Source organism: Jaculus jaculus, chromosome 6 (assembly GCF_020740685.1).
Source record: "Jaculus jaculus isolate mJacJac1 chromosome 6, mJacJac1.mat.Y.cur, whole genome shotgun sequence".
NCBI classification, from domain to species: domain Eukaryota; kingdom Metazoa; phylum Chordata; class Mammalia; order Rodentia; family Dipodidae; genus Jaculus; species Jaculus jaculus.
Window position 1 is genome coordinate 70,894,035 of NC_059107.1, and position 13,414 is coordinate 70,907,448.

Here is a 13,414-nt window from a genome sequence, read left to right on the forward strand (position 1 = left end):
AGGGTGTTTGTTTCTCAATTCTTACTATGATCCCAAAAATGTTTTCCAAAGGGCTTGTACCTTTGCACATCCACTCTGATCTGTACATCCATATTCTTTAAAACATGTTGGCATGGTTGTTGTGTTTTAACTGTTTGCCTGGCTGGTTGAGATGACAAGGAGCTGAGAAACAATAACCTAGGGATCCCAGTGGTCATTCAGGGGAGGAGAGCGCACAGTCACAGACACCTGAAGCTGACCCACAGCACAGTGTCACCAAGAATGGCCTTGCGGTTCAGGTATGTTGGACCTGTGGTCCAGGCCACATGCAGAAGCATGCGGACAAGGAGAGCTATGAGTACTGCTCAGTTCAAAATCAAAAACTTACTTAAAACACTGTGAGGATTTTTGTAATTACTTGGTAAAACAATTATAGATGACATTATTATAGATGGCAGAATTATAATATAATATAATAATATAATATAATAATTAATATAATATAATATAATATAATATAATATAATATAATATAATATAATATAGATGGCAGAACGTTGAACACACCTGATAGTCTTATGGTTCTGACCTCACTACATTGACATGTGCAATGTCTATTTGAAATGAGAATGAAAGTATTAGTACACTTGCCCACTGTTCTTAAGTTCTGGATGATTCTAACAGTGAAGCCTAAGAACTACATTTCAACTGAAGCATCAAAGCCACATGCCAGTACCTGTGGTCTTAACAGGTCCAGTGAGGATTTCTTCCAGGATGGAGATAGGATAACCCTTCTGTAAACTGCAAGGTGGTAAATACCTCAGATATAGAGCCATGTGAGCGCCATTTAACTCACATCTCTATAAACATGCAGTGTGATTGGGCTCCAGAAGCTACATTTGCCTGCTTAGGTTGTTTGCCTACAGGTGTCTAAGTTGGTTTGGAACCTAGTTGTCCCCTTCAGGGAGGTCTCAGGAGACACCAACATTTCTAACCTCTGGATATGAACTAGGAGGTTGTGGTTTTGAGAAATCTATCTGCCTATGAAAGAAGTTGGCAGTAGCAGGGCACCTCACTCCTTAGTGGGGTCATCGGCATCAGTCACAAAGTCTGTTGTCCAAATCCATAGATGGGCAGGGCCATTTATATATTTGGTTTTAGGAGTCAATATTGGCAGAGAGGAAGGAAGATATTCTTGGGTGACAACATCACAGCTTACAATCCCAACAGCAGACCATAAGCAGGACACATTCTTTGCCTGCTACCTTCTCCTTGCATGACTGTCCACAAACTGCCCAAGGATGCAGACCTTGCCTCCCATGGGCAACTGGTCCCCACAGAGCCTCCTCCCCTATAGTCTGCCAACGTTATTCCAGCAAATATGCAGACCAGGCCTGTGCTGCTGATGGCATGGCTGCATATGTGTGCATTTCTAGCTTTACAGTATAGCCACTAGTCATTAGTGGTGACCTGAAAGTGCCCTGGGTCATGACTAATTTGTTCTCACCTCTAGGTACCAGCAGTGCAGAAGTGAAGGAAAACCGTAATGTGAGCAACTTGGGAACCAGGCCCCTGACCCCTGGAGAGCGAGCCAGAGGTAGCACTCCCAGCATAAAAAGGAAAAGACCCCTGGAAGAAGGAAATGGAGGTCATTTCTGCAAACTACAGCTGATCTGGAAGAAGCTCTCATGGTCCATGACACACAAGAACGCATTGGTCCAGCTGCATGAGCTAAAACCAGGGCTGCAGTACCGGATGGTGTCACAGACAGGCCCCGTACATGCCCCAGTCTTTGCAGTGGCGGTGGAAGTGAACGGACTCACCTTTGAAGGCACAGGGCCCACCAAGAAGAAAGCCAAGATGAGGGCGGCAGAACTTGCCCTGAAGTCCTTCGTTCAGTTCCCCAATGCTTTCCAGGCCCACCTGGCCATGGGCAGCAGTACCAGCCACTGCACGGACTTCACCTCTGACCAGGCCGACTTCCCAGACACACTGTTTAAGGAGTTCGAGCCTTCCTCCAGAAGAGAGGACTTCCGGGGTTGCCCTCCCGTCAACACGGAGTTTCTGTCCTCGGCCTACCACCGAGGGCGGCTGCTCTACCACACACTGGACCTCATGGGCCAGGCGAGACCTCACAGGTACAGGCCAGCGCCAGGGGCTCTGGGTGACAGGAACCCAGTAGTGATATTGAACGAGCTGCGCTCAGGCCTGCGGTATGTGTGCCTCTCGGAGACAGCCGAGAAACCGCGCGCCAAGAGCTTTGTCATGGCCGTGTGCGTGGACGGGAGGACGTTCGAAGGCTCAGGAAGGAGCAAGAAGCTAGCCAAAGGCCAGGCTGCACAGGCCGCCCTGCAGGCCCTGTTTGACATCCGGTTGCCTGGCCACACCCCTAGCAGGAGTAAAAGCAACCTCTTGCCCCAGGTGAGATTTCTCAGGTAGCTACCTGCCAGGTGGAAGGATGCTGGGATGGATGTGAGCGGGGATTGCTCTTGCCATGATGGGGAATGAGCCAGTCCCTCTCTTTTAGGGGCTGTGAGCAGTGTGTGATCAAACACAGGTCCTTCCTAAGCTTATTAAGAGCAATTTCCGGGTTTGGCGGGGAGAGGAGCATATGACTATAAAAGAAAGAGAATGTTAACAACTTAGCAGAAGTAATGAGAACTCTGAGGCCAGGAAACTTACAGTGACAATATCATCTGCCAGAGAAGAAGCCAAGGGCAAGGGAACAAGTGAGGACAAGACTGGGTGGGTCTTCTGTCCCCAAAGAGTAGTCCACCTGCAGGAAGGATGACTCCATTTCCCAAGCCCTTAAGTAATTCCCTCAGCAAGTAGAAGAAAAGAGTAGGAAGTATATGTGTTGAGTGATGGCCTGGGTGGCATTTCCAGCCAGCACTCTAGAAAAACCAAGTGAAGGGGGTTGTTCCATTACAAGTGGACACAGCCTGTATAACTGTGGGCAGCCAGGTGGATACTTTGTAAGTAGAGCCAGCATAGGCCAAGGGTCAGAGGGAGAAACATGCTTCACAAGGCAGAGGAGGTGAGAAATGACAATTAGGAGGGCTGAGGCAGTAGCTCAGTTGGTAGAGTGCTTGTCTTCTGTGTATTAAGCCCTGGGTTCAGCAGCCACAAGCACATAAACCAGAAGTCGCAGTGCATGCCTAGACTCTCTGCACTTGGGGAGTAGAGGCAGAGGCTCAGAAGTTCAACATCATCCTAAGCTACATAGAGCAGTCAAGACCAGCTTGGACCACAAGCAATCCTGTCTTAGAAAATTAAGAAACAAGGAGAGAAGGAGAAAGAAAGAAAGAAAGAAGAAAGAAAGAAAGAAAGAAAGAAAGAAAGAAAGAAAGAAAGAAAGAAAGAAAGAAAGAAAGAAAGAAAGAAAGAAAGAAAGAAAGAAAGAGGAAAGAGGGAGGGAGGGAGGGAGGGAGGGAGGGAGGGAGGGAGGGAGGGAGGGAGGGAGGGAGGGAGGGAGGGAAAGAAGGAAGGAAGGAAGGAAGGAGAACAAAAAGAAAAAAATGAGAATTAAGGGCTAGAGTCCCATTTTGCTCAACAAGGTGATTATCACTGAGGCCTTTGCACACACAATTGTGGGTCTGCTTTCTTTTTGTCATTTTGAAAACACTAGAGTTCAAACCCAGAGCCTTTTGCATGCCAGGCAAGCCTTCTACTGCTGTGCTACATCCCTAGTCCTATGGGTCTCCTTTCTTACATGATTTTATCTTCACATATTTAAGAAGCCTTTTCAGCCCTGCCTATGTAGCAGGAGCTATTCTAATAGCATTTAAAACTTATTCTGTTGAGTCTTGTAATTGCTTATTTATGCAAATTATCTTTTATCATTTTGAGACTTGTTTGTTGGCATTGCTAATGTTGTACATACAGGAAATTATTTTTATTCCTTTTGGGCACCAATCATGGAAAGAAACACTTTACATAGTGAAAAGACACTTAGCCCAGTGTGGGGTTCATAGTAAGTACTTAATAACTATAAGTTATTCCTGAAATCACTACCATTGTACCATCACAACACCATTATCTTGCCATGGGAAATGATGAATCTGTTACAGAATGCAGGGTTCCACCAAAACCCCAGATATTAACTTGGGATACTGAGTGGGGACACAAAGTACATAAATGATCCCTCACCTTGAAGCATGACTAGGTAAAGCATCCATTCATTCACTCATTAGTTTAACTCTAAGCAAGCATGGGCTACAAAAATAGATGTTCTGCTTTGCACAAAGCTTGGATGCAAAAGGAGAGGTTATAAATAATGAAGGAGTTCCAGTGCTGAGAAAATGGCTCAGCAAGTAACACAACTTGCTGCTGTGCATCATGAGAATCTAATTTCAATTCCCAGCACCCACATAAAAAGCCAGGTGTGGCCCCACATCTCTGTCACCCTAGCGCTGAGGAGGGCAGAGACAGGATCACTGTGTCTTGCTGATCAGCCAGTTTAACTGAAAAACAGCCAGATCCAGGTTCAGGGAAAGCTCCAGTTTCAGGAAGAAACTCCATCCCAAGGAAATAAGGTACAAGATCAATAAAGGAGGACATTTGACATTATTCTTTGGCCTTCATATGCATATGTACAATGTATGCAGTTCTGCATATGCATACATACATACAACACTTAACTACACATGTATACTTCAAATAAGAATATTGAAGGACTTCTGGTTGACAGAGGGCTACCTTCTACACATTCATTTCATCTCAAATGCATTCGTCAAGCATTCAGTGATGATTCTAAGGAGCAGATGAGAGGGACATAGGCCATAGTCTCCATCTGTCTTGCCTTCCAACTTACACTCAAATAAAATCACAATCCAACTAACAACATGCTGTGAAAGCAAGAACACTTTCCAGATCAGTCCTCCTGTACTTGAAAGCAAGAAATTCTATAGCCTTGCACCCTATTTCTTGTTTCATGCCTCCATCTTTCTGATTTTACTCTCTTCTTAGTCCATCTCTATACTATCTGTAGTCTAAAATAACAGCCATAAGAATATTCTATCCCCTTTGAAATTCCATTCTCCATCATATTTCCTCCCCATCTCAATCATTGTGCTTACATATATATAATACCAACCTATTAAGTACCCTCCTCCCTTCCTTTCTCTTCCCTTTATATCTCCTTTTTAACTTACTGGCCTCTGCTACTAAGTATTTTCCTTCTCACACAGAAGCCCAATCACCTGTAGCTATGATCCACATATGAGGGAGAACATGTGGCGCTTGGCTTTCTGGGCCTGGGTTACCTCACTTAGTGTAATCCCCTACTGCCTGGAGCCAGGCTTGGCAGAGGTAAGAGCTCCTTCAGAGGCTGCATGTGACCTTTAACGTGTCTGGGCCAGCTCACATCTCTGTCCATCTTGTCTAAGAAGCCCAAATCAGTGACTTTGGGTGTGCTGACTATTGCTCTTTCACTTAACCTGACAGGACTTTACAGAGAGTCTGGATCCCTCCTAGGAGTCCCCTTCCCAGGCCTGGGATTTACTATTGAACAGGAAACATCCCCTGCCCCTGTCTCTCTCCTGCTTCCCACTGTATGAAATTGAAGGATGTCAGTGAGTTCTGGGTGTGATGCTTTCTTCTTTCATGTTGTCAACCCTGAGCTCTCACGATGGAGAAACCAGGCAGCGCTACTACTTTGTAATAGTCATTTGACCTCAGATTGCAGCACATCCATTAAAGCCATGGCTGCTAAATTATTTTTCTCTGACAGTCTGCTAACCACTCCGACTGGATGATGAAGGGCACAGAGCAGCACGCGTGTTGCAGGCCATTCATCACACCACTGTGGTGCCTCCATGCCAGCGGCTCATTATACTCTCATCCCCCTGGGGACATGCACCTCGCAGCTGGGTGGGGGCCAAGCATGACAGTGGGACTCAGGGCCAGGGATCATAGGTAGTTTTATGGAATTAAAAGCCTGTCCTGGATAGAGTTTGGGATGAGGGGGTTATAAGAGGACTCCAAATATTGTTATAAATACTGCTTTGCCTTTCTGCTTTCCCTAAATCTTATCTTCCAAAGAACTCTGGGCCTCTTAAAACCCCTGTCTATATATCAGGAGACCTCCACCTACAGATCATAGAAGCCCTATCCAGTGCATTATATAATCTCTATCTATACATCATGCAACCTCTATAAATCATAAAAACTTCATCTTTAGACATAGAACCTCCAACTATAAATCACAAAGCCTGTGTATATACATTGTGGACCCTGTCTACACATTAAGGAATCCCCTCTCTATAGATCATCTATGATTGTGGAATTTCCATCTATGTAGGAGGGGAAATCCTATATATACCTTATAGAATTTTTTGGCTATTCACCATGGAAACCTCTGTCTGTACATCATGAATCCCCATCTTGACAAAACAGAATCTCTTAAATGCACCATCAGCCTTCTGCCTATATGGTTTGGACTACCATCTTTGCCTAGAAACTACCTGAAACCATCGTGGAAGCCGTCTGTATATATTTCATGCCCCATCTAAGCATCATGGAATCCTTCATCTATACTTTATAAACCCCATTTATCTATATTTCAAGAACCTCTCTCCTTTGTATATACACAATGAACATAATATCGCCATCATTTTAGCTTGTGAGTCCCTAAGATGTGTCCTTGGCTGGCTGCTCTTCTTCCACTTACCATGGTGCTTCAAACAAAGCATCTTCAAAACTATTGCCTGCACTATCAGAACGGTGCACTTCCTGCCTTCCTGAGCAAGGACAGCTCCGCAGAGTAACCTTTGGGGACACTGTAGCAGCACAAAGGGAAGATGCAATTTCTGGAACTTAGGCACTGACACCAAAATTCATATTCTGCCAGACACTCTTAGATTTGCAGGTTGGCCAGCCTAGATACTGGTTCTAAGAGGTACATATTGCTTCCATAGAAGACTGCTACATACAGGATTTTTTTTTTTTATTACTTTAGCCAATGACTGGGTCTTACAAACAAGGCTTTGGAGCCACCCTAGAAGGAGTTCTCTCCTTTAAGTAATAGTGTAGAAAAAAGTGTTTCATATGTGACATGCTTAGGAATAGTGAGAACAGCATGCAGATGGTGACCTTCCAGAAAAATCTCTAGAGTGAGGGCAGGGAACATATGGGATACATAGGATAATATTCTAAGGAAGTAGAACCTCCCACACCTGTCCTTGAGTCCTGCATAGTGTGTCTGCATACATGATCTTAGTTGCTGTGCTCATAATTTAAATGTTCTTGAAACACCTAAAGGGATGATTTATAATGGTAAACCATGACACAATAGAGATTTTTTTTGCAGTCTGGATTGTGTAAGAGTAAGTTCAGTAGCATGACAAATGCAACAAAGGTTCAAATTGCAGCTATGATTTCATCAGGATCTAATTTTTATCATTTCTTATACCTCAGGTTGTGTCTTAAAACTTGACTTGCCTCATACCTTCCATTTCTTGAGATATGACAATTAGCCAGACTGACAAAACCAAGTTTTTGTTAATGTCTTTAAGACATGGAATAGAGCTAAGGTGTCAGATTTCCCTATGCTGAAAGAATATGCTGGCCTAGGGTTCTGTAAATTGTTGTGGAGAATCTTCCATGTTTTATCTATCTACAACTGATAACAAGACTTTCCTGAGCTAATAGATGGAAGTAGGAACCAGACCAAGTAAGCAGAAAAATACTCACTACCTGTAAGCATTTTCATGAAAAATGATTTGTTTAAAAATTGCAGAACTTGCTTCTCTCTCCAGTTTACTTTGCATATCTGGCATGGAAGGAGTTGAGTTCATAAATGTTTAAATCATAAGCTCAAGGCCGGGTAGATGGTTTAATGGCTAAACTGCTTATCACACAAGTATAACGACATGAGTCAGTTTCCCAGCACTGTGTAAAAATGTCAGATGTAGTGGTACATGCCTATAGTCCTAGCACTCAGGAGGTGGACAGGAGTATCCCTGGGACTTGTTAACTAGTTGATCTAGCCAAATTTGTGAGTGCTAGATTCAGTGAGACCCTGTTTCAAAGAATAAGGTGGGGAATGACTAAAGAACACACCTTACATCAACATCTAGCCTACATACATATATATACACACACATGCACACCTACACCTTCACACACAAGCACACCCACACCATATGAGCATGCCTGTAACCATGAACATATAATATACACACATACACATGCAGATAAACTATAAATTCTTGTAGTGGCCCATGCCTTTAATCCCAGGCCTTGGCAGGCAGAGGTAGGAGGATCCCCAAGAGTTCAAGGCCACCCTGAGACTACATAGTTAATTCCAGGTCAGCCTGGACCACAGTGAGAGCCCACCTTGAAAAAAAAAACTATAAATTCAACAACAAAGATATATTTTTAAGCATTTCCTTGCCATGAAAACTGGTTAGGAAAGAGAATAAGTGTACTCAGTAATGCTGGTAAAGAAGTTTCATTTCCCTATGGATATGATAATTGTGAAAAGGTAGTTCAGTTGCTTGTTTGTGGATTTGTCATTCACACTTGATTAATCCTTAGTTTTTTTTTGCTTGTTTTTTTTTAATTTTTATTTATTTGCAAGCAGAGAAAGAGAGCTAGAAGAGAGGCAGAGAGAGAGAATGGGCACACCAGGGCTTCTAACCATTGCAAATGAACTCTAGATGCATGTGCCCCTTATGCATCTGGTTTACGTGGGTCCTGGAGAATCAAACCTGGCCCCTTTGGCTTCACAGGCAAACGCCTAAACTGCTAAGCCATCTCTCCAGCCTATTTGCTTGTTTTTAAACCTCCATGAGCAAACTGGTATTCACAGAGCTTTTCAAAGATTTAGTCAGAGCAACTGAAATACACTTTCCTTTTCCCTTTCCTTTCCTAAGCAAGGAAATGTCTTCAAAAGCAAATCCTACAAATTGGCTGCTTTGACCAAATCATTAGAGATCCTTTGGTGGTGACTTGTGCCTGCAGCTTCACCCCTGTCCATTTCTCAGTACTCCATTCCCTCTCCTGCTCTTATAGCTATTTCTACTAAGAGTGGGGAAGAAGCCATGGGAATATATAAAGTAATTGAAATGAACCATTTTTTTCAGTCTTGGCATTTTATTGCACATTTGAATCAGGGCACCTATGCATGATCCTATTTCATGAAATTTGTCCCTAAAATTAGCCGAAGACCAATGGGACTAAGTGTGTGACTGCATTAATCAGAGCTGCACTGCAGGACACAAGCCAACTGTTTGCACAGGACAGAACACCCAAGTGGCCCCAATGCCTTTCACTGCTTTACAGCAGGTTTCTCTCATCTCACACATGTGCTGTTTCATCATCCTACTAGAAAGAGGCAGTACCTGACTGCTGTAAAGAAGGTCAGACTCAGGCTCATTAAGATTGTCATAACAAACTAACAATGGCAAGGTTCTAAAATTTTAAATAAACTTAAATTAAAAAATGAGTAGGTGTGGATGTCACATTCACCTGGCTTTGAGTAGCTTAACCCTGTCTATGTTGGTTGATCTGTAAGCATCCCAGAAGCATTAGTGGGTCCTTTCTGTAGATATAGGAAGTCTACCCATGGAATACTCCTTGCTGCACTGTCCAAAAGGGAGTTGAACCTCCTCTTGGCAGAGACAGTAAGGGAGGTTTTGCCCTTGGCCATTCACCCAGCTTGCAGCAATTCTTGAATGACTTCTGAGCACATCCTAATGCTATGGTGGTCCCTGAAGCAGAAAAGAACAGTGAGGGGATTTTAGTGGGAAGTTGTGTGATTGCTTCTAATTAATTTTTAAAATAATTTTAACATGTATGGATATGTGTGCATGTTTGTGAGTGTGCTTGTGCACATACATGTGTGTGTGTGTATGTGTGTGTATGTGTGTGTGTGTGTCCATGTATGTACACGAACATGTGGAGGTCAGAGGACAACATCAGGTGTAATTCCTCAGGTACATCAATAGGGACTCTCACTCACTTATATTTACCAATTAAGCTAGACTAGCTGGCCAGTGAGCTCCAGGGGTCCTCTTATCTTTTCCTTCTGCCCCCAGTCTTGGGAATACAGGCATGTACCACCAAGTCTTGCATTTTTACATGGGTTCTATAGATTGAACTCAGGACTGTATGCTTGCAAGGCAAGAACTACTGACTGAGCTATATCCCCAGCCTTTTAATTTATTGGTCATTGTACAAAGAAATTAATTTCACTGGACATTTTCATACATATATATCATTATATTTTGTTTTTATATGCCCCCAACACTGCCTTCCTTCTGTTTCCCCCTCCGCTTTATGCTGGTGCCCTTCTTCCCCACAAATAGCACCCCTTTATGCTTCCATGATTTGTTGAATGCAACCACTTTCTTTACACTTATTCTCATTTACAGGCAGTCACATTGTTTGACATTGTTCTTGTGTTTCTCAGCTCTGATTTCTGTCATCTCCCTGGGGCACTGGGATCAACAACATGCCTCAAGACAGGGGGAAACTGCCAGTGCAATAGACTATGATATGAACTTCATCTCAGGAGAGCATCTGTCTATAAAGACACACAAACAAAACAGACATTGTCTTCCTGGTGAGTCCCTAAACTTCCCAATAGTGTCAGGGGATGATTTTCTGAGCCTAACAGGCATAGCTAGAAAATGAAGAACACCCACCAGCAGTCAGCTGCTGTTTTCCCCTGGTCACTTGTCTTCCTCCCTCATGCCATCTAGTTTTGCTCCTTCATCATCTCTGTCCTCAGGAAATGTCATAGAATCAAAAGTGTCTGGTGCACTGGAAACATTCAGTAAAGGTCACATAATCACAACACTGGTGATAACTTCAAAGATGTTAGAGTTTAAAAAATCCCTGAGACATGGGCTTGGGGAAAATTTCAATCAGACTTTGGGTAATGGGTGACTACTGGTCTGTGATGAGTTTCTACCTAATTTTGTGGAAAGACAAAGAAATGATAACATTCTTACTTCACTCTCACTACATAGGTGACTAAACTTCAGCAAGTCAACAGCCTCATAAAAGCATATCTGTTAATTACTCATCCTGACAAGCATGTATGTGGTCATACACTACCATCAGGTTAGGGCAAATCAGCTTATTATGATTGGGACAGCTTACCCCATGTGTCAGCCTACCCACCAATCTATGAGTCTCTGTACTCACAGGCCCACTGTTGTTCTATCTCTTAACGTCCCCTTCTCAAAGCAACAAATGTGATGAGATTTAATATAACATGGCCATTTTTCCACCTGCCCTTATCCCTTTCCTTTATAACATCAAGTCCTAGGAAGCATGGGAATGGGTGACATCACACACTTAAATAATGATTTGTTTAGTTGATGAATAAGAGTCCTAAATATGAGCCTCTGAGTCTCTTGTGAGTATTGCCAAGGTTATTTACAAAAATATATATTTCAGTCCCTTATCCTATAGATATTGTTTAAATTTTTTACCATACCAGTTCAGCCATTAGCCTGGAAAAAACTAAAGCTCACTTCCATGACACATAGACAAGGACCTTGAGACCTCCATAGCATTGTGTGTGAGGGTCACAGTTTCATCCATAGATAGCAATTGGAGGGTGGAATTTATGTCCAAGACTGAAGGTACATGAATGGCATCATATCTGATGCATTCCTTCTTTCTAGAAGTTTCAGGCTCTGGGTCAGACTAGAGTACTCACACCCAATATTCTCTCTGAACTATTACTAACTAAAGAGGAACACCTTGTCTTGATTTTTGTAAATTGTTTCAGTGAAAAAGCAAGTGGTAGAAGCTGGGGAGATTGTCCAGTCAGCAAAATGCTTGCCACACTCGCATGAGGACCTGAGTCTAAACTCCCAAAATTTACATGAAATCCAGTTATGGTGATGAGCACCTATAATCCCAACACTGGACAGGCACAAACAGGAGGATTCCTGGGACTTGATGGCCAACTACTCTAATGGAATCAATCAACTCAAGGTAAATAAGAGACCTTATCTCTAAAAACAAGGAGAGCAACTGAGTAAGACACTTGACCTCAACCTCTGGCCTCCACATAAACACATATGAGCATGTATACATACATATGCAACACACACGTGCACATGCACACTTGCTTTTGCTCACCATGCTGCCTTGTGAGGGGAGGTATTATTATAATAATGGAGAGAAGCCACTGTACACCAGCCTAAAGACCTTGGCAGGCACAGACCAGGCTGAAAAACCAGTAAGAGAGGCATCTCCAGGCACCTGCATTGCTCCTGTCACTGACACTTCACAAGCTGCACAATGTCACCCCAGAAGCAAGTGTTGAAACCTAATTCTGTGAATTAGGTTCTGAGAAGGCAAATATTAATGGTATAAAATGTGTCTGTAAAGACCCTAGGATCCTAGACTCTCAACAATGATACTAAGCATCCCTCATGTGCTAGAGGAACAAGAATGTTCCCTTCCTATTAGATACTAGAGTGCTTCCCACCATTATGAACATACCAAAAACACCATATAAATAGAAGAAATTTCTATAAAGGCACTATTATTATTAATTTCCTGGTCTCTCTGACTAATCTATTATAATCTCATTGGGTTACAAACTGTTGCTCTCATTTTCTTAATTATCTTACAAAGTAACAGGTTTCCTTATGACATTTTCATATATAATTTTGGTCGCCCTTCCCCATACTCCTATCATCCTGCCCCATCCCTGCTTATATGCCCTTCCACTCCCAAGAAAGACAGATGGACAATAGATATTTTCAAATATATCTTGTTTATTCATCTGAGATGAGAAAGAGAGGATGAAAGCACACCAGGGTCTCTCACCACTGCAACTAAAATCTAAATACATGCACCTCTTTGTGCATCTGGCTTTAGATATGTACTGGGAAAATGAACCTAGGCTGGTAGGCTTTGCTAGCAAGTACCTTTAACTGCTGAGCCATCTCCCCAACCCCAGTGAATATTTTTAAAAATGTTCACTCAGGGATGGAGAGATAGCTTAACAGTAAAAGGACCCAGGATCAACTCCTCCAAACCCACATAAGCCAGATGCACATGGTAGCACATATGTCTGGAGTTTGAATGCTGTGACCCTGGAGTGTCCATTCTCATTTCCTCTCTCTCTCTCTCTCTCTCTCTCTCTCCCTCTCCCTCTCTCTCTCTCTCTCCCTCTCCCTCTCCCTCTCCCTCTCTCTCTCAAAAATAAATAAATTTTAAAAGATTTGCTCATTTTTTTCATAAATCAATGACATGGGACCTTGCCATGAAAGTTCTATATCAAAGAAGATTAAAATTTGAGAAATTATTTTCAACACTTTGAATAGTGTTTATAACCTCTGTCTGTTATCTGCTATGAACTCATCTATTCATCTGAGCTGACATTTGCTGTTTGATTTCATTTATGTATAAAATTATCAAGGGCTTCATGTAGGGTACACCCTGGAAGGAACTCTCTGCCAAT

General features: G+C 42.8%; 1 protein-coding gene across 3 annotated transcripts in view; it reads left to right on the forward strand.

The window, feature by feature from the left end:
- The window catches only part of Adarb2 (adenosine deaminase RNA specific B2 (inactive)), a 646,431-nt gene that overhangs the window by 435,766 nt on the left and 197,251 nt on the right, over positions 1–13,414 (forward strand). For all 3 annotated transcript variants that reach the window (XM_004662206.2, XM_045151500.1, XM_045151501.1), the window contains one exon: positions 1,493–2,400. In XM_004662206.2, the coding sequence (XP_004662263.1) occupies positions 1,493–2,400 (908 nt within the window). The remainder of the gene's footprint in view (positions 1–1,492; positions 2,401–13,414) is intronic.